The 21320-nt window shown below is 37.1% G+C and overlaps 1 protein-coding gene across 2 annotated transcripts in view; it reads right to left on the bottom strand.

Annotated features, from left to right (window-relative positions):
• Nucleotides 1-6423: 6423 nt before the first annotated feature.
• TAF1B (TATA-box binding protein associated factor, RNA polymerase I subunit B) overlaps nt 6424-21320 on the bottom strand; it is a 50311-nt gene continuing 35414 nt past the window's right edge. Inside the window, exons 10-16 of one of the 2 annotated variants that reach the window (XM_026076973.1) lie at nt 19229-19406; nt 18862-18908; nt 15950-16040; nt 15442-15512; nt 12800-13025; nt 8491-8605; nt 6424-7813 (exon numbers count right to left, since the gene is read on the bottom strand). In XM_026076973.1, the coding sequence (XP_025932758.1) occupies nt 7679-7813; nt 8491-8605; nt 12800-13025; nt 15442-15512; nt 15950-16040; nt 18862-18908; nt 19229-19406 (863 nt within the window). In that variant the 3' untranslated portion in view covers nt 6424-7678. Of the gene's footprint in view, nt 7814-7935; nt 8606-12799; nt 13026-15441; nt 15513-15949; nt 16041-18861; nt 18909-19228; nt 19407-21320 lie in introns of those variants that run through there. The other variant, XM_026076972.1, reaches the window with a different exon arrangement.

Here is a 21320-nt window from a genome sequence, read left to right as displayed (position 1 = left end):
GTGTCATGTCTGGCGAGGGCGGCGGAACTGGCCCGGCCGGTCGGGACGGCGAGAGGCGGCGGGGGCGAGCGGAGAGAGCAGCGCGCAGCCCGCCGCACCGACGGGTTTTGTCGGCTTTTCTCGCCCGCTCAGGTGGCTCCCGCAGCCGCAGGTGGACGGGCGCCGCGCGCCGCCGCCCATTGGCTGCCGCGGCCCGCGGGGCGGGGCCGCCGCGCCCCATTGGGCGGCCGCGCGGCGGGGGCCGGCGCCGTTGCGGGGCGCAGGGCCGCTTCCCTGAGGAGAAACGGCAGCTCCCGCCCCGCTGGTCGCAGCTTCGCCCGGGTGGAAAAGGGCTTTTCCCAGTCGCTGTGTGCCCGCCTGCGTCGTGTTTCACGTCCCCGGCTTTCGGTCATCCCACCTGCCACGTAGCGCGGACCCCTGAGGCGAGGCCGCGCCCGGTACCGCTCCCGGACTCGCCCACCGCGACCCAGGCCCCGCGGCGCGGCGCGCCCAAGCACACGGGGCTCCTCTCCCTTCTCCCACCCCCTCCAAACTCTCTTACTAGTTGCTTTTCTACGTTAAATCCTCTAAAGGTAACAAATAAATCAGTAATTTACACGAATGCTGCCCCGCTGTCGAGTCTCGCTGTATCCTAAATACCCTGCCGAGGAGGCGGAGAGGGAGGTTTACAATAGACCTATTGCTGGAAATAACTCGAAATCATCTGGTTTTACCACCCCACAACATCACAAATACACTGATATATCCATCTTGGTGCATGTGAATTTGAATCAGAAATATCTGAAGTTTCTCCTTGAGAAATAAGGATGGGAGGTTTCTTGTTTAAGTAACAAGTTAAATCAAACCCATTCGGCAACAATGCTGTCTATCCTATGCTGAAGAAGCTTCAGATAGCTACTATAATTTAAAAGTATGTACGCTAATAAGAGGTCTCTCTTCTAGGTCAAAATTCCTTCCCTATTTGCATAAGACATACTCCAGTGCAAAACTATAGAAAGACAATTCAAGCAGTCAACCAAAGGAAACATGAAACTAAAGGGAACAAGCTTTCACTAAGGGTCTAATCCTGGAAGTTGCTTAACATCCTCTGACTGGATTACAACTAGCATTCTAGAAATAAAATGCTTTGTTTGGATCTGCAAACATTGCCATTAGGATGGCAAAAGATAAAAATCAATCTTAAATTGGATCTCGCTCTAAAAAGTGAAATGAACTGATTTAAGTTGTTCTTTAAGATATGCAATAAAAGGTAATCTATGTTTAACACATTTTAAAATCTAGTTCTAGATTACATTGAAGAAAAAAATTTTTCTGCTTGCAATTTTTCCCAAAGAGTATGAACCGACTGGTTTCCAGTATAAATTACAAAACCAACTCAAAATGAGAAGTATTGGAAAGGATTGCTAACTTTCTCCAAAGCTATTTATTCTTAACACTCATCACTTCTGTTCTTAGAATCCCGGGATGTGCACACACCGTCACTGCTTTTTGGCACATGGGCATACTTTTCATTAACAATAAAATACAATACCACCCTGTAGCTCTAAGTGACCCAGATGCTGTCTGTGTTGAAGGTGTTTACATTGCACATGAATTGCTGAAATCTGAGTAATATGCCATGTTTTGTTTAGCCAGACTTTACCAAGATTTTTTTCCAAATAAATCAAAACTGTTTCCTCTGCTTTTCTTAACAGCCTGATTCACTGATGAAAACTCAGTTATCGACATGGCAATCACTTCCACATTCAGGAGACAATGATATAAACACTGGATTGTGACACCACAGACTAATCTGCCGGTCACAATCTAGACTCCGTAACACCACTTGTAGGTGTATTTCTGTGATGTCACTAACTGGATTGCATCATCACTGAATAAAATCAGGCAAGAAGCACAAAGGGATTTAAGAAAGCTTTGGCTTGGGCATAAAGCCATCCCAACCTGATGTGGCAGCACTCTGGCAGGACTTTCCTTGCCCTGTACTGACTGGCATTCACTCCAACTTCTTCCCTTTCTCAGCCCTTTTACCTCAATCTCACTGCTCTCCTCCACCTCTCGTGTCCTTCCTTTTTTTTCCTCTGGCTTTGTCCTGTGTTCAGTTTTTTCTTCCCCTTCTTTATGTATTCATCCTCCTTAAAGTGAATCCCACTCTACACAAGTAAGGAGCCTTAGAGAACTCATATGCCATTTGTCRCCACCTCGCTGAGCACCCTGTTGATGTGCTACACCTTTTTCTCTCCTGTCCTTTGACATCTTTGTGTATGGAAACTGTGAGTTATTCTGGACAAGGATTATCTATTGCTATGATTTACCTAACAAATAAGGTTTTAAAATCTCATAGATGATGATTATCATCACAAGCCATTCACATCAGTCAAATAAACATGCATCAAATCTGTTTTTGATACTTGACAGCAGGGAGACAAGGCAAAGTACTTTCTATTTAATCTGGACCCCTAAAACTTTAGGACCAAGTRGCAGGGCTGGCTTTCAGGAGTACTGAATCTTCTATACTTTTCTTCAGTACACAGCACACTGGACAAGCTTTTCTTTTCTGCAGTAGGCCTGTAGTCAGTGACTATAGGGGTGGAAAAGTAAGCTCAAAGTTGATCACTGCCCCTCTCCCCCCAAATTAGCCTGAATGCATCAAAGGGCTGGGAAATGAGATAAAAGCAGGAATGGTGCAAAGAAACAGAAAGATAAGCAACAATGGAAAAGGAAGCTTGAAATGCTTTATAGGAAAGGGAAGATGGAAAAAGCTGGGAAAAAAATTAAAAAATAAATGGAAGCACTATGTGTGAAATATGAAACAGGAAAATGAAAGAGAAGCAGTTTGCTTATCATGTCAACATTATCCCTATAGCTGATCTTGCAGGCATTCCTTAAGGATCTGATTTCCCCTTTTAATTCTGTATTTACCCCTGTTCATAAGGTAGAAATTGTTGAGACATTACAGACTATTGAGGGGGCAAGAGATACAGCTTCATCAGCCTGACTTAGGACATTTGAAATGATTACAACATCAATGAATCTATTTTGCATTATCTACAATAAAAAAAAAAATCTACATTAAAAAAAATCAACTTGAAGTCTAGAATTTATCTACAATAACGTCTTTGGCATGCTAACTAGTCTCCCTGAATACTTTTCATCTCTGCTCAATAAAGCACTTCCTCTGGATTTGATTTTCTTGTACATACATCCTACCGCACAGGCTGATAGTGCAGTGGTTTTCACCATTCTGTCGGAAGCATAGCTACAGATCAGCATATGTAATTTGTTTGTCACAAGCTGTTCAGTGCTTAAGGTTTTGTGTCTAATCCACTTTGCCCTACAGCACAGAAACCACTCAGCTGCCCAGGTAAAGTTATAAACACCACAGATCTCAGTGACAAACTACCCTCCATTAAATGAAATGTTTTGTTGCAATCTTTTATCAGAATAGCACAACTTACTATGCTTACTATGATCAGGTAACAAGCAGTCTCAAGAGAGATGAGATCCAGGGCCAGATGAATTCAATTTACAACATCTCAGAGTCAGACGACATTATCAAGCAACTAGGAGAGAGGCCATCATCAGGAGCCTTGCAGGTCCACCTTGCAGGACCACCATTAGAGCTGTGCTACAATTACACTGAACCCAGACATGAAGCCTGCCCACTTTTTGAGGAGCTGGATCGTTCACCAGGAGCTCACTAGCTCTGCAATCTAATATCCTGACCTTGATAGCTGAGGCCCTTGGACCCTCCTCTTCCTTGTATATGTAAGAAGGTGGCGTCTTCACCCCTCTCTCTCTTGCAGCAGCCACTTGCTCCACACCACTCAGGCAGCCCTGTCAGAGGCAGGACATGTTTACTTGAACAGACACTGCTGGTATCCTCTGTGAAAAGGCAGCACAGAAGCATCCTGGGACCCAGACCGAGCTTGTTAGATCACAGCATAGGTGCTAAACACGCTTGATGAACCTCTCAGTAGGCAATGGCAGGGTCTGCAGCCGATAAGCAAAGCCACTGCTAGGACAACAGGAAGCCTTGGAACAGGCACAGACACTGCTACCATCCAGAGCAGCTATATCAGATTATCAGAAGAAGCTGTAGAAAGGTATTTCAATGTGTATTTTCTTTTACAACTACCTGATTTACCGACAGAGGCAGATTTTAGATGCTGAGGATGGGGGAGAGTGGAGGAGCGCTCTGGCTCCTTCAAAATGCTGCCATTAGTAGTTGCAAAAGAGCAGCTACAACCTCATGTGAGGACACAAGCATTCATCATCTCGTGTTCTGCCAATCCTTACTCAGTCCCTTGTTCACTCTTTCAGCAGTTTCCTAGCACAAGCAGCTATGAGGAACACTCTTTCATGCGTACCTGTTTCTACATGTTGGCATCCCCTTTATGCTCTCCCTCATCTAATCTGGCCAGGAACAAAGGAGTTTCGCATCTGAGGGACACAAGACCAATAAATACAGAGGAGAGACTGGAAATTAAGCATTCTGCATTTAGCACTAGGACAAAAGCACTGAAAGACACTGCTTTGGCCAATCCACATACTAACATGCTCAGCCAGGAAATACATGACCCATATCTACTGGGAAGTACATTTCATTTTGGACTGAAATATGAGATTCATTAAACAAAATTGTCCTGACTCTTCAATGCCTCTGAAACAGCATAAAACATACTTAAACTGATGTGAGGAGCAGATGGATGAGCCAGAGAGCAGACAACTATTCAGAGATTTCACATTTTTAGACCTTAACTTTCCCCAAAGGCCTGCAGTCCCTGCCCTTTTGCTCTCAGCCTTGCTAAAGCATCCTCTGACAACTTCCCATAAATATCCTGAAAGAACCTTTCAGGAGCATCAGCAAACTCTTTTTCTGCCCAAAAAGGCAAAGAAGTCAGTGTTAATTATTCAGAAGAGAGGATTTTTATGAGCTTTCCAGGAAGTTATGAGACAGTGAGTTACTCTCTTGCATAGCCTACAACATTACATGAAGCTTTCTCAAATCTTCCAAACACCATTGTTTCAGGGGACATGCTAGAAATAGAGCGTTAGGATGCAATTACAGTGAAGACCACAAAATGTGACCAATAAACTGGACTAGTGCTGTGTAGAGGCACAAGGCTTCCCTGCTTCTCAGCACTGTTGTTTAATCAGGTTCAAGGCCCTCAGCCTTGCAAGAGGTCAAGGAGAAAGTCAAACATCACCCATTCATGTCTGGAAAATGGTATAAACTTTAAAAAAGGTATTTTATGTTCTTCTGTATAACAAATGACTGAGTTTAAGTTGATATTGAGAATGTAAACACACTGAGGTAGTGAAAAACTAGTAAGGTAGAATTCCAATTCTGTTGAAAGCTGTAACTTTCAAATGAGAAGACTCATATTTCTCCACTAAATCAGTAGAGAGAAAGGTTGCAGTATTTAGAACAATTCATAAAATGAGGTTACACTGGTACTCTTAGGAAAATTTGTGTATTAAAATATAATATATGAAGTACAGGAAAAGATTAAATTCACTTTAGAAGGCATGTCACGATCTCAACTGCTATGTAAGGTATCTGCTGTTGTGTAAGTTGACAAAATCATTTAACTGTTCTAAATCTTCTCAATATATAATGTTTTTAAATTTTTATCTATACAGCTTTAATCTATAAACTGTAAAATTATCATTCAACTTTTAGAGTATGAAACAAAACAAATCAAGTCTCTACTTAAAATTTCCAGAGGAAGAAGTACAAAAAAGAGATAGTATCAAAAAGTTGAGCTTTCCTCATACATTTTCAGCAAACAGTTACAGAATGGAGCTATAACTTAAAAGTAGATAGAAAAGGTAGTTCGAAGTGCTGGGCTGAGGCAGATACCCTACCCTTCGGCTATCCACCAGTAGCTGACTGCGTAACCAGTGTGGCTCCACCTCAGGGTTACATTAACTGGACTCAAAGTAGTTGTCCCAAGAGAGCTCAACTACACTTCACTGAAGATAAGGCACTCTTGCGGTTCATCAGTTTCTTAAACATCATTACTCCAACATAAGTGTTGATTGATTAAACTGGATGGAACTAACATTAAGTATTTTAGAGGCACACCCTTTACTTTTAAATCTGACTCTTAACCTCTGTGTCCAAGAGGCACATGGCTCTTGATGATTAATTGCAAGCTTTATTCCAGTTTATTAAAGTACAACTTTAATTTATTCTAACATCTAAGGGAGCTTTGTTAATTTGTAACAATGAGCAAAGTAGTTTTAATTTATAAAACACAGATTTTACTACTACAGTAGTTTTAAAAGAAAGGTGTACTTACAATTAAGTGTGTAAGTCTTTCAAATAAAGACTTCTGAATTAAATTAATCCTTTACGTATAATAAAGTGTCTTTTTGATAGGTAACTCAAAACTTTCACAGATATAGTAAAAAGAATCAGATACTTTTAGTATTTTGAGCAAGGCTTAAAAACAGTGACAATGTATATTATATTTCTGTAGAATTTTAACTACTGATACAAATATTCACCTAGAACAAGAACAATGGATATTTTTTCCGCAGACCTAAAAACTCTAGTCCATCACTCAAGTGATGTCAAACATAATAGGTAATAGGTAATTTTAAAATACAAAGAAAAACACAAAACTCAAGAGCTGATCCAGATTGGTATATTTTGATCACATTAGTGTAATTACCAGTTCAAGACATCTTTTCAGAAGTGTTTGAGGTACCTAGCACAATGTGGCAGTAGATTTAGACATACTAAACTCTACCACTTATGAAATATCTAACACATACAATAGGTAACAACTCAGTCTGCTCTTTCCTCTTCCTCCCACCAACACCACTGTTTCGTTCTGTGTTGTTAAAACTATGCTTTCTTGTTTGCATCATAGGCATGTTACAACCACTTTATGGGACCACTGCACTGAATCCCTGTTCTACGGTGATATTAAAAACTACTTAAAATGTCTGTAAAATTGAAAACTTCCACCCAAACCATATCTTTCCTGCGGCCATAAATCAGGACACCACTTTCAATTACTTCCTGCCCCTACTTCAGTGTCAGTGAAGTCTCCTGGTTTGCCAGTATTTCCAACTATTACAGCTTGCCTTTAATAACTTACCCTCCCTTGCTTCCACACCTACCTGTCTGCTCTACCCATTCTTGAAATACTGCTTTTTCACTTTGTTCCAGACAGGTAAGGCAGCACACCACCTCTCTTATCAGTCACCTGTTACAGTTTTTGAGCAACAGCTTCATAGTTTGAATAGATTTAAACCCCTTCCACCATACCCAGAGTCTGCCACTTCACTGAAGTCCAAGCTCCTTGCTCAAGAAGCAGGATATTCTTTTTAAAGTCTGCACACACCATTTTTCTTGTCTGCAATAATGTTTAGAAACAGCTGTTGATGTTGTTGTTGATCAAATAAATTTAACAACTTCTGTATGCTTAGTGAAGGATAGAGTTGCTGGATTTTATTTCATTCAACTGAAAGTAGTATTATTCATCTGGATATCTACTCAACACCTCTGTTCAACATATGTATATGTTTTGGTGTCTTTAATGTAGCGGTAGCACTCAACTTCATTTACACATTGTCTGGGATAGTTTAAAAAAAAAACAAGTGCATAAATAAGACTGAGCATGAGAAACTGGTGTAATGGCTGAGGCTCAGGCTGCTGAAGATGCTAAATTATAAAGTTATCAGAAGAAATGAAGTGCAATTCAAAAAACAGTAGCCTGGCAAAAGAAAAACAACAGGAGGACTTGGCAGTTACTGTTGCACAAGAAGCAGGATGGGGAGTTCTAGGCGTTGAGAATACCTGCAAAAGAACCACGAAGCCTGGAATAGGACATGCTCAGAAAACAAAGAAATGTAGAAAACAGTGCCAGAGTTTCTCCAGCACAGACTGTTTAGAAACAATGACTTAACAAATCACCACAGTGAAAACATCAACCATCTGTTCCTTTTATTTGGTAGCACACTATTTCAAAGAAAAGTAAATATTACTTTCTAGAAATGTATTTGCTGTCATACAACAGTAGGTAACAAAATATATAGCATTTTAATTGCAAAATCTTACAATGTAATTAGATGCTAACGTGCTGTCCAGTAAACTCAAACTATGTACAATTATGCCAAAAATGCTAATTTCATAGCTTTCTCTTGGCTCTGATGCAAAATGAGGAAATAAATTTTGGTAAACAGTTTCCTTAGCAACTCTCCCATTTGGAAACTGGTGACTTTAAATTACAGGTAATTGACACCACAACTAAAGTGCAGTAGTATATCTCAGCACTACTATCTTATCAGATTTCTATGCAGGCAAAAGGATCAGGATAAGTTTAGATGCAATGTCATGGTTTGGGATGGAATCAACTCCTAATTTACACAGTCTGAATACTACTATTTTTAGACCTTTCTACTTCCTTCGGCGTGGGTTTATTTTGGCTTTTTATAGAGCTTTTTATTAAAAAGCTTGTGTTCTATCACACACACCTCTTCATGTATATAAGAGGGCTGTATCCTCAGAAGAAAGGAGAATAACCTTAGTACAAAATGATAACTCTGGGGAAAGTCCAATTCTCTGTAATGAGCCAGATGACCACATAACCTGAAATGAAAGAAAAAGCTCTAAATTAGAAGTGTATTTAGTTAGCATTTAGTTAGCATGTATATACTTAACTGTAATTAGAGGAAAACTCTAACATTTTACCTACACCATAAATCGCAATTCTGGCCTACAATGTCAATTCTGTAAAAGGATCCACTCCCACAAAACCTGAAAGGACTGGGCCAAATCACGTTCAGAGATGGTACAGATACGGTATGGGAGAAAAATGTGTATAGCTTCTTGCACTGTGAATCAGGATCATACTGAACCAGACAGACGATACGTTCTTTGCCTTTCAGAACCACACTGAAACGGTATTCTTTCTAGCAGCTTTTAACAAATATAGTAAAGTGCAAAAATGGCTATCTTAACCTATTTTTAAAATTACTAAGACTATCCAATGCAGACACCCCAGGCTCCTTCCTCTTCTCTATTCTCCTTTGCACACACTCTCCCTCGGCTCCGCTCTCTCCTTCCTGCCACTATGCCATGTGATTGTAATCAGTTCATTTCTTGTCCATTGCCTTTGTATGCTAAATATAAATCTAAAAACAAAAAAGAAAAGCTTAATTCAGGCCAATGGAGTAACACAGGAAACAATGAGGCAAACATTGGTCAGGTTGATAGAAAGAGGAGTGCTATAGCAACCTTCTGCTATTAGCTATCATGGCAAAGATTTTAAGAAGAATGAGGAGGTAATTTTACTGATGAAGTATATAATGAAAATAGCATACTGGTCTTACTGGTAACAAGCATCAAATTCAGACTGAATGAAAGATGACTCAGAGGACAGACTAGGTAGATAGCTCTGTAAATGATCAGTAACAGGGCACTGTTCAAGTGCAGTATTTCTTGGTTCAGTGTTTTAAATTGAAAAAAAAAAATCTGACCCAACATTTGCTTTTATTAAATGTGGTGAGTTTAAAATAACATAAGATCCAGCTATTTCAATTAAAAAAAACCCTTTTACATTCATATGGGGACTTAGGTGCTATTCACTGTATAAGCCCCACACATCATCTAGCTTACTAGGACATTGCCTTGGGATATGGAGAACTAGAGTTTAAATTTCCCCTCCGTCTGATTCAGAGCAGTGGTCTTAAATATTCACCAGAACAAGGACCGGGACCTGTCTGTCCCAATTTACGGGCAAGTGTGCTAATACTAGACTATAGAGTCATTTGCTCACTCCCTCTGGCCCAACAAACATTTACATTTCACCTCAAACTGGAGCAACAGACAGACCCATTCCCGAGTGTCATGCAAGCCACGCTTTGGGGAGCAAAGTCTTTGTTTAAATCCTTCCCCTGAGAAAGGCAGAGAGGGAATTTGAAAGCAGGTCTCTCACATCCTAGGTCCATCCTCTGCCCTACAGATCTGTCCTCATGTTCCATGAAAGTTGCCAGTGGCCTCTTACAAAAACTGAATTAAGTTGTTCATTCCAGCAGTGTCAAAAAGATCGAGCTGACTCCACAGCCCAACCCATGTTTTTCCTTCACTTCAAAGCATGTGCGAAATTCAAGCTTCATTTCTGAAAGATTTTGGTTGAACCAAATCTGCATTTTCTGGCCAATATGAATTAAAACAAACAAACAAACAAAAAATCCACGTTGTCATGTCCCAGCCTTAAACTTGAGATTCAGCAATTATAGCTCTTATAGCAATTTAGGTGTCAGATTTCAGCTTTCAGTGGGGAGGGGTGGGAAGAGATGATACTTTATATTTGAGGCAAATGCATTAAATCGATACTGTAAAGCACCTATCTGATTCATTGGAGCTACCCTTTCCACAAGAGCACCTAAACACACACATACATGCATGTACTCTTTTTCCCATTTTGCACTATTTTTTTGAGCTGTTTACTTTAAGAGCTCTAAAAAGAGCTAGTAAAATTGCCAGATGGTTTTAAATTTAGATGTAATACGGGGGAAAAAAAAATCCATTTTTCTCAAAATTTCTCATACATTATAATGCATCATCATGTATTATCTCAAACTAAAGATTTATATACCTAATGAATTTAGAATTAAATTTAAAATGTGAAGCTTTACAAGAAAAGAAAATATAAAAACACGTTACCAACGATTTTATGAACCTCAGCTTTGCCCACAATGAAATCATACACTAGCCATAGGATTAAAGTATTTCAGTGGTCCCAGTTAGACCACACTGATTTTTAGAGAAAGAGAATTTCTAAGTTTGTATTTAGTTCTATTATACATACACACACTTAAATAGGATAAAACCTCATATCTGAGGGAGTAGATGTTATTTTCCAAAGTTAAGTAAGTGTCAGATGTATAATTAACTACTTGCATTGCAAATGATATAATGGGAAATCTAACTGGTAAGAATTTAAATTCAAATCTTGTTTCATGAAGGCTATGACAGTTTGCCATTAACATTTTAATACATTACATATGAAAATGTAGGCTTAAAAACAGACTTTGCATGAAAAGATTATTCACACAAACACACTGAAATATCTACTCATTCAATGTGTATATAAGGTTTACGCAAATTTGTGGTAAAAGGATTATTACCCCTCCTCCCCTTAGAAAAGCTTCTTGTTCATACAAAAGAATGAATCCATACAACCAAAGCTCTTGTAATATAACACTGTGTTTACATTATTCCAACCCATTTCTGTCATGGTGGATACGTGAAAGGTAATGTGAAAAGGAAAATAAAGATAAGCAAATAAATCCAGTAAAAGACAGAAAAACCTGCACACATGTAAAACCCAGTTATTTTCAAAGGGAATATACAATATTTTAAAAATCAGAAATGTATTACTAAGTTTTTGTAGGAGCTATTGCTCTCCTAAGCACGACATGCAGAAGTATATATCAGATAATGATTTAAGATGTTATTTAACACACTAATGTGAAGTAAGATTTCAATAACATAGCCTGACCTCCTTCCTCAAATTGCACACACCAGAAATTCAGGAGAATTCAGTCCCTCTGCAAAGTCCATCTTTTTCAGTGAGGTTCACCAGTACATTCATCTTCTGGATTAGGATTTCATGATACAACAATGGCAGACCCAAGAACTGGCATACAATCCAGTAGCATGATCTACACCACCAAGGGAGTTTGTGAGAAACACTATTTTAGATGCTTCCTATTCCTTGCGGGAAATGCTCTTGAACTCGTACACTCCCTCACTAGGGCTTTTGTTTTCTATCGATAGACTGTATTGGCCACACTTCTCTGCCAGGACCCACCAAGGGGAATAGCCACCATTTTTCGCAAAATTTGACACAGGAGCAGAAGGTATTAAAGGAGGAGTGACAAGTCTGACACAAACCAGGCAGACAATGAACCATCCATATGGATTTGTACAAGGCTGGGTTAGCTGGGCTATCATTCTCCTTTCTATTTAAGTCCCTTAGTTATATAAAGAAAATAATTATACGAAAAATATCATGACTGTTTTGAGATACACTTAGTTGAAAAATTAAAAGATCAAATTCTACTTTGCTTGTGAAGTCAAGATTTGAGAACAGTTCTCTAGTAAAGACAGACATTAAGTGTTCTTCATAGCATAAAACGTTTCCTTTTCCCCAATTTCTTCTTTAACTATTCCAGTCTGCTTGCAAAAGATATAACTGTTGATAGTTGATATGTTTAGATGAAATAGCAATGGTGCCCTTTTCACTCCCAATCATTTTATTTTGAAATATATTTTGGAAGCATAAATTGCTGCTTAATTGAACTCCAATCGCTAATTTCAACATTAATTTTGATTAAGGTCAGCACAAAAGCAGCATACTGATTTAGAAAATGAATTCCTATGCTTTTTTTGGAGGGGCTGGGAGGTGTGGGGGGATGAAATAGTTTCCCCATTCTCTGGAGAATTGTGGTGCAATAGCTTTGTCTAACATACTACAAAGAAGGAAGTGAATATTTCTACCTAGCTGCTACTCTTGCCATGTGACTTCAGTTGTTGATTTTGTCTCATCTCCTCTCTTCTCAAAAGCTCACTTTGATCACTCTTCATATTACAACTTATCTACACCCAGTCCAAGACTAACCATTGCACATACGCCCCTTTCTATAAATGATTTTAACTATATGTGAATACATAACTGTGCACACATCCCTTATTTGTCATTTATAAAAAAAAAGGTACTTTATTGGCAGAACTTTCAAAAAAATATATATATATAATAACAGTTTAAATACTTACTTCTCAGTACATAGTTTAACTGTACACAGCCAATAGTCAGGGTTTATGGCTGTAAGCAAGCCACATTTTTCTTGCAAAATTCCCTTCAGGCTATGCCCATGAAAACAACTCCCATCTGTGTTTTCTTCAGACCAGTTTAACTGAAAACTTGAAGGATTTGGCTTTTCAGCAGGTTGCACTGAACCAGACAGCTTGCCAAACTGATTTTGTAAGTTCACAACTATTTCTGTACAAATAGAAACAAAAAAAAAAGACAAAAGTATTAGAATGCTGTTTAGAGGTGATTTACAAAGGAAAAAAATTGGATATTGGTGCTTTTTTCTCCCCCCTCCCCCCGCACCATATACTGAGAAAGCCTAAAGGTCTATATGTTCTCTCCTCCTTTCTATTTAATATTCAAGTCTGTCATATACTTTAGGGAAAGATTTTGAAAGACTAATCAAAATACCATGTCTTTCATACCTAACAATATTAGCACTGGGGTACTCCCAAAACACGCCCAGTAAAGCCAGTAAAATCCATTCAACACTGCTGATATTTTTTGTTCTGATAGCACACATATGCCAGGATGCCTTTCACTATATTTAACTGGTCATATGCTACCGCTCAGAGTGGACAAGATTTACTGAGTAGTTTCCTGTGAAGCAGAATTAAGGACGTCTGGTTTTGTACACATGTGGATATAAGGTTAAATTTTTCACCATGCACATTCCCCACTGGAAAAAAAAAAAGAAAAAGAAAAAGAAAAGCACACCACCTTTCCCTATGGCTAGTGAAATACTCAGAAGTACCCTTTCTGTTGTCTAATGTGGGTTAAAAACAAAAACAAAAACCACACCACAGTTTTCCTCTTAGTGGGAGTATTTTATGGGGTCTCTCTCTTCTCCTTGCCTTCCATTTTCAGAACCCAGTAGGAACAATATTATCTTTGAGACCTCTACCCTTCTGTCAAATGTGACAGATTATGATCAAACTTTCATTAGTTATTGAGGCAGATGGAGAAGGTATGATGATAGACCAACACACCCACATTACAACCCCATATGCTTTTTTTCGTTAGGATAAAAAGCAGGCTAAAAAACACTGTTGGAGCTTCAATTTCTTTTTATGAGCTGCACCAAGAAAGCTGTGATCTGAATAATCCCATTCATAAACTGGAAAAACACAGTGAAGAAATCCTGAAGTGATCTAAGGAATGGGAAGCTTATCTTTCAAGAGGACACTAAAATCCATCGTTAAAAACAAAGGAAGGTTTCTGAAAACATTTATCAGACACATAAGTGTCTGATAAACACCAGGAAGGGTAAAAAGATATTAAGTTAAAGGAAAGTTCCAGGACAAGAAGCAAGCAAACTGCCCAAAAAAAAACAATAAGCCAAAATTAGAAAATGTTTAAACATCAAAAGGAGTAAAATTCTGGAGCGCTCTTTGCATATGTATTTTTTGTCTCTATTATTTTAAATTTGTTGTAAGATGAAACTTGACCAGTTGTAATGGCATTATATAGTATTCTTGCTTGCAATGGCCAGTGACAAAGTTCAGCGACCTAGGCTCTTTCTAGTTCTGAGAGAAGCAGAACCAGAAGGGGACTCTAGAGTAGAACAGAAATTATGAACAATGAATGGTTATTCACTTTTTCTTATAAACACAAGACTAAAGGGCATCCAAGTAAATGATCATTTTGAAATAAAAAATATATATTTTTCTACAGAACATAACTGCAGGATCACTCCTACATAATGTTGAGAAGAGTATAAATAGGTTCAAAAAAACAATTACATTCTTGCAAGAGAAGTCCAACAAGAGTTATTCAAACCAAATATGATGTTATAGCTTGTTTAGAAGTCCCTGAACCACTCACTGCCAGAAACTGGTAGAGTATATCAAGGGAAAAATATCACTTGCCACACTTCTTACCATCTCTCTCCCAATATCTCCCACTTACTAGATAAACAGAATGAAGAACTTCAGGTTTTATATTTGGCTGAAAAAAATTCTGGTCTCCCATATTTCCATAGGTAATTTTTTAAACTGATATATATATATATATAGGAAGGAAGAAAAAGAAAAATCCAGTAATTCCTTATAGGTATTTCTAGAACTACTAAAATAGGACAGATGGACCTTCATTCTGACCATATATAGCTATCTATTTAAGTAAAGTCACATTCGGACAAAACTTCCTCACTTTCTACAGGAGACTGCAAGAATGAGTGGGAGAGAAGAGAGATGTACAGGATATACCAAAGGACATACTAAGGCAGTGATAAGAGGAAGTAAAGGGGAAAAGGCATACAAAAGCCATGGGAGAGCAATAACAATTCATGAAAAGCACAGTTATCTAAAGGCAGCTGACAAATTGGTGAAGATGAGGCCAGAATTCTCATTCTAAGATTAGGTTAAGTAGATCATTTAGGGAGACTGGCAAAGGCAGTTTGAGTTAAGCTTGAGGAAAATGTCTGACTGAAGAATTCCAGCCATAGGTTGTAAAATAGTACATTAATTGAGCCCAGAGATAAAGAGAGAGAAGGGAAAGTATTTTAGGATGTAAATGTTATCATGGTTAGGGCTTGCAGATTTTCTATGATGGGAAAAGTTGGAGCAGATTTTTGCATTGATTGAAAGAGCCAAAGTTTACTCACGCCTTCTTTTAAGAACTTTAGATTTCTTCTTGGCTGAGTAAAACAGTGGCTTTTCACATCTCCACAGATACCTACCAGTAAGAAAAATGAAAATTGTAAGGAAAAAGACAGTTGGAGCAAGCCTTTAAAAGAATAGTAACTTCTTACAAGTAGTGCTAGAGCTATTAAAATAATCTAATGGTTAGTGCCATTAATACCCCCTCCACACACTATGTATACAGGAAGTCTTTTTTCAGAGTAGACAAACTGAGGCATGTAATCATAGATTTACTGTAATCAGTTAATTGTTTGATTGTATAAGCTACTTGTCACAGAAAGTGAGCATTTAATTATTATGCTGGATAAACATTATGAGTGTAAATAGAAAACTAAGATAGGGATTTAACTGTTTCATTCACCCAAGCTTACTGTATCGAATTATGTGGCAAATTTCTAAACTTTTCAACTTCTGTGAGGAGTTAGGATTTCACATACGACTATCAAAAAAGATTTTTTTTAAACTTCTTACTTGGCTCTTTCTTCGTCCAATTTCTTTTGCTCCACATCCAACGAACTTTTTATAACCTTGCACCATTTTTTAAACTCGAAATATGGACCATCTGAAGAAAACATTCAACATTAAAATTTCAGGTTTAAGAAGAAATGAAAGAAACATGTAATATTCAAAAGGTGGCCTACATGCAGTCAGACCTTGTTTCTTCAGTCTGTAAAAAAACCTAAATTGTTTATGCCCATAGAAAACATACTTGATCTGGCAATTCATCTACCAAAGAAATGAAAAGCAGAAATTCAGTAAAAGAGCAGGATGTCTTAAGAAGTGTGGAGGAGCTCCTTAGCTTTGAATAGTTTTCATAGACTTAGTACAATTCAAACCTTCCCTCCTTTCCAGCAGTTGAGCCTAAAAGCTACCTCCTTGTCTCTACCAAATGAACTAGATCTCTACAAAGCGAAGTCAGCTTTCAAAAAGATGAAGGCCACTTCAACGTATTAATGAAACTTTACAGATCAAGTTTAAATATGAACAATTAACTTCTAAAGAAGCTCAGACGTAAAATTTCAAACAGTTTGGTCAACTCCACAGTCTCTCCTACCGCCTATGAAATATTACAGGGCAGGAAGGACAAACTTGACAACTGCATGCACTTCATATCAGCCTCCCACATTTTTGAGTACAGGAACTTCATTCACTGATATGCGAACAAGTATTTACCAACACATGCAAAAACATGAAGGCAAATGGCATTCTAGCAGCATGTTTATCATCAATGCTCCAAAGAGGCACAGGACAGAAGTGAATCAACAGGGTACAGCGGGTATAAGAATCCCAGACAGAACCATATATAAGTACGGAGTATAATTTTTAAACTATAATCAACTCTTAATACCTATGGGTGAATTATCTGCATTGTGAATTAACCAGGCGTTGCACTTCCCCACCACCCCAGCTGCACTGCATGTGATGCTTGCATCATGCTTAGCTTTGCCAGCTAGCTGTTTAAACTGTTTTGAAGGTGACTATACTGTTCTTTTAAGCAAGCTTATATATGTTTTGTAAGATCTATATTTTTGCTTTATTCAAGTCATCCTGCCACAGGATGTTTTAAATGCTAATAATATAGATGGATTCAAAAAGTGGTAGAGAAATGCAGGGAAGAAAAATCCATCACTGCTTTTTAAGACTCAAAGGTGTGGATACAACTTCTTTTATGAACTCCTTAAACCATGGTGTGCTGGAAGAGCAGTCTAGGGGAAGAAAAATTTTATATTTATCTTAATTTTTACTCTTCAACATCTGTCACAAGCAAACACACTGTCAGAGGCACCATGCTAGGCTATATTAACCTTTTATCTGACCAGTGCTGCTAGTCTTATGCTGATATAGTTGAGTCAACTGGAAAATATACAACTCTGATATAGAATACTGTTTATGTTCAAATAAAGTATGTGACTGAGATGTATATATGTATGCATATATGTATGCAGTTCAAGAACATATACACAGAGAAGTACTAGCTAACTACAACTACCTACTGTGCAGCTTTCAGTCTGTCTTGAAAAAAATATAAGAGCCAAATGCCTTTTCTTCCCCCCTTAAAAAAAAAAAAGAATACTAGAAAAAGAACTGTTCAACTGAAAATTAAGTTAACATAATCTGGACCTTTACAACTCAGAATTAACCATTATTCATTTCAGTACACTAACTTTGCCAAAACGCCAGASGCAGTTTTGAGCTTTGGCACTAATCAGTACTCTAACAGAAATTCTCACATCAGCTCTTCTGTACAGCTGCTCACTGTCACTGCAACATTTTAAGAATAGGGGCAACATAATACAGCATGGAGCATTTTGCACCACAAGATTTCAAGGTAAAAAAAATGGGCAAAGAATGAGCTGGTAACTCCCAAAGGCAATGAGGCTTGTTAATAAGGGAGAAACCCCATTAAGACATTAACAGCTTTGAGCCTCAGCTTGTAAGGAATTGTGCAACTTCTACTTCTTGTCACTATCACGCATTTCAACTATTCAAGGCAAACTGAGAAGAAAAACAAGATCCAAAATACGTTTGTGTAGCTATTTGAAAATAAGTTACCTTTTTTTTTTTTTAAGTTAACAATGATGACTGTCTCTAGATACAGCAGTAATTGTGTTTGCACACTGCTAACACCGATTTCGTTATTGACTTAGATTTTTAAAAAGTAATGCAAGGGTCAAAATGAACCCAAACCGGATGGAAAGTTTAAAACATAAATCCTTGTAACACACCTTTGGTTTTATCTTCAACTGTGATCTGGATAAGACCAATGGAACATCTTCCTGAAGATTTCTAATCTTTGATTTGTCTTTTTGCCCTCAAAGAACCATGTTCACACCATTATCTCTCCTATCTTAATTGCTGCTAGCTTTTCCACACTCTCTCAGGAATATTTAGACTAAGAAAATAGATTACATCTGAAATATGTTACACACTAAGACATTTTATTTAACGTGACTAAACAAGTTTGGATTTTATCACAAATGTGGTTTGATGCCCCTAATAAGTATCTGCTATTTATGATCAAAGTGTGCTCCCTTTTTACTGTGTAAGCATTGTTTTACCTAGCTTACATAAAAGGACAAAATTCTAAACAAAAGAGGTAAATGCGCAAAAGTAAAAGCAGAAAGGTATCTAGCAAAATATGTACATAATCCGCCTATCAAGTACAATAAAAATTATACAGGTAAGCTGAGACAATTTAAGGCAAATAACATCTACTCTTTTCTTTAAATAAAGGTTCTAAAAGAATAACTAATGAAAAAGTATTAATGAATGCTAAAACCCACGTTTTAATGACCAATAGCTCTAAACATTTCAAGCCTGATTACAAAGTTATTTCATTTACAAAATCATAACAGACTGCTTCCACTAGAATATTTATGTACCTTCTTTGTTGTTTTTATTTCTTTCTTCAGCAAAGTCTGACAGTAGCCTGAAAAAAAAATATCAGGTTGACTATTCTGTAGATCCAAAACCTGGACTTTTAAGACTTTAAATATGAATTTCAAATACATTTGAAAAAACATTGTACCCCAGTTTTCATTCCAAGTTCCACATTTAAACTGATGATTTCAAAAAATAAGTAACATTTAAGGACAAAAATACTTTCAAATCTATATGTTTTCCATTACTGAACTCAATCAAAATTCAAATATATAAATTAAACATTAATAAAGGAAAAAAATTATTTAACACTGTCATTTGCACTATTTGAATATTTGGGCTCTGATACAGATTTGCCTGTACACTTACCATTCATAGTGATCATCTAGTAAAAACAGTAATTTGAGCACCACTACAATAACTGCTGCAGCAAGAACATCATATTTCACTTTCCTTGTTGACTTATTTCCAGGCTCAAAAGTCAGGAAATCTGCTTCTCCTATATGGATCTTTTTCACCACTCGACAAGTCCAATTATGCAATTCATCTGATTATTATAAATAAAAATATAAAATGAGTATGTTGAGACAAGCTAAAAGTACTTTTACAATGCAAATATGTTAGCGATTTGAGGAAAAAAAATGCTTATAACCTTTGGGACCATCAGACAATTTTTTCCAGCTGAAAAGCATTTTTGGATATTTTTATAAATATTAAGTAATCTTCATTGTATTTATATAAAGAAACAGTTGCAATTTACTACATATGCACAGGAAAAAAAAGGCACACTTTTAATAGTGTTTTGATGTTATTCTAATGACATTATTAGATCATCCTGAACACTGTTCCAGGAAATCATATCTTAAATCTACATTAATACATTTAAACTCTAACTTCAAAAACAAAAACCCTAAACCAAAAACTCTTCACAAACTTTTTCCTGCATTCAAGAAAACTAAGCACACATGCAAGAACGGAGCTAGACTACAGCATAGCAGACACACACATGGGCACTAGCAACAGCCTAGCATGGCAGCACAGCATTTGGCAGTTATCCCGACAAAAAAGTAGTGTGAAGCACAGACATTCCCAATTTAGATTAAAATTGGCATTACGCTGTAAAGGCTAACAACTTTGCTAGTGCAGTGTATATTAAAAAAAAAAAAAAAAAAAAAGACACAACTACAGCTCCAAAAGAAGCAGTATGATATCTATAGTCTCTCGTTACTTTATGCTTATTTTTCACACATACAAATCCCCTAAATTTCTCACCTTTCCTGTTTAGCAAGAAATACAAGAGTTGATTACATCACCATCAGATTCCACAAAGGTTAGCAATGTATGACTAAGTACAACGCTAATCCATCTATACTTTGTATTCTCTTGCTGCTTACAAAGAGTTCAGTGCGAACTATTTTTTAATCCTTTCATATGTTAGTAAAAGTTAAACAAAAATTGAAAACCATAAAAGTACTTCCAATATAAATAATATATGTTTTTACAAATTTTGTCAGTATACTTTCTTTTACTGTAGATACTTGAAACAGACTTTGTTATTATTTAACGTCCTAAGAGGCAGTGCCAATTCATTGCTTAATTTACTTTTTTTAGGAGTTGCTATATAACAACAGCAGTTCTTTTTCAAATAGTGAATAAAATGTTTCCACGTGATAAAATTGTTTAGTTGCAAAGGAAAAGTAAAGCACAAAATATTCCTCTTTTACAATATTTTCCAGAGTATTTAGCTTTGTATTCCTTTGTAATAAATCTGAATGTGCCAAATTGCTAGACTTTCTTTGATTCGATTATTTTTCAGATTTTGACGTATCAATGTGATTCTACATAGGCTCTAAAAGAATAAAATCAGCATTTCTACTCTGGAATTTTAGCCCTAAATCTGAAGGCTGTCTCTTCTTTATAAAGTTGTGAGCATATATAAAAGCTATGTAATTTTATTCAGTGTAACTCATTGCAAAATAAAACAATAAAAAAACAAAACTATTAATTGCTCAAATGTACATGTTTTGAGGAAAAAAGTAATTTACAGGCTATTTTCTTCAGAAGTCATCTTAAGTGAACGTGATATGTGATGGGAAGTACGTCAGCCCAGCAGACAGAGTTTTCATAGTAGGACCGATTTGTGTGTTAGATAATTAAATATTCACTACTTAATTTTAGGATAAACAACAAGCATTTAATACTCATACAATATATGATTTCAATGCTAAATCAGAAGTCAAGTGAGACAGAAGCTGATCTGTCACACATTATCACTTGTTAATACTAAAATTAATGCTAATAATTCAAGTAACAAAGTTACTTTTCACTTCCATTTATATATATGGATTGCATGATGAGTTGGATTTATTTTAATTCCTCAGACTAGCTTTTAATAGAAAGGGGGAAATCAACACAAAAAAATCACTGAAATTTACTGTCTGTGCAGAATGCTAGGATTTAC

This window comes from Apteryx rowi, unplaced genomic scaffold (assembly GCF_003343035.1).
Source record: "Apteryx rowi isolate R43461 unplaced genomic scaffold, aptRow1 scaffold_445, whole genome shotgun sequence".
Lineage (NCBI taxonomy): Eukaryota > Metazoa > Chordata > Aves > Apterygiformes > Apterygidae > Apteryx > Apteryx rowi.
Note: the sequence above shows the minus strand (reverse complement) of the source record. Positions and strands in the feature narration are given on the sequence as shown.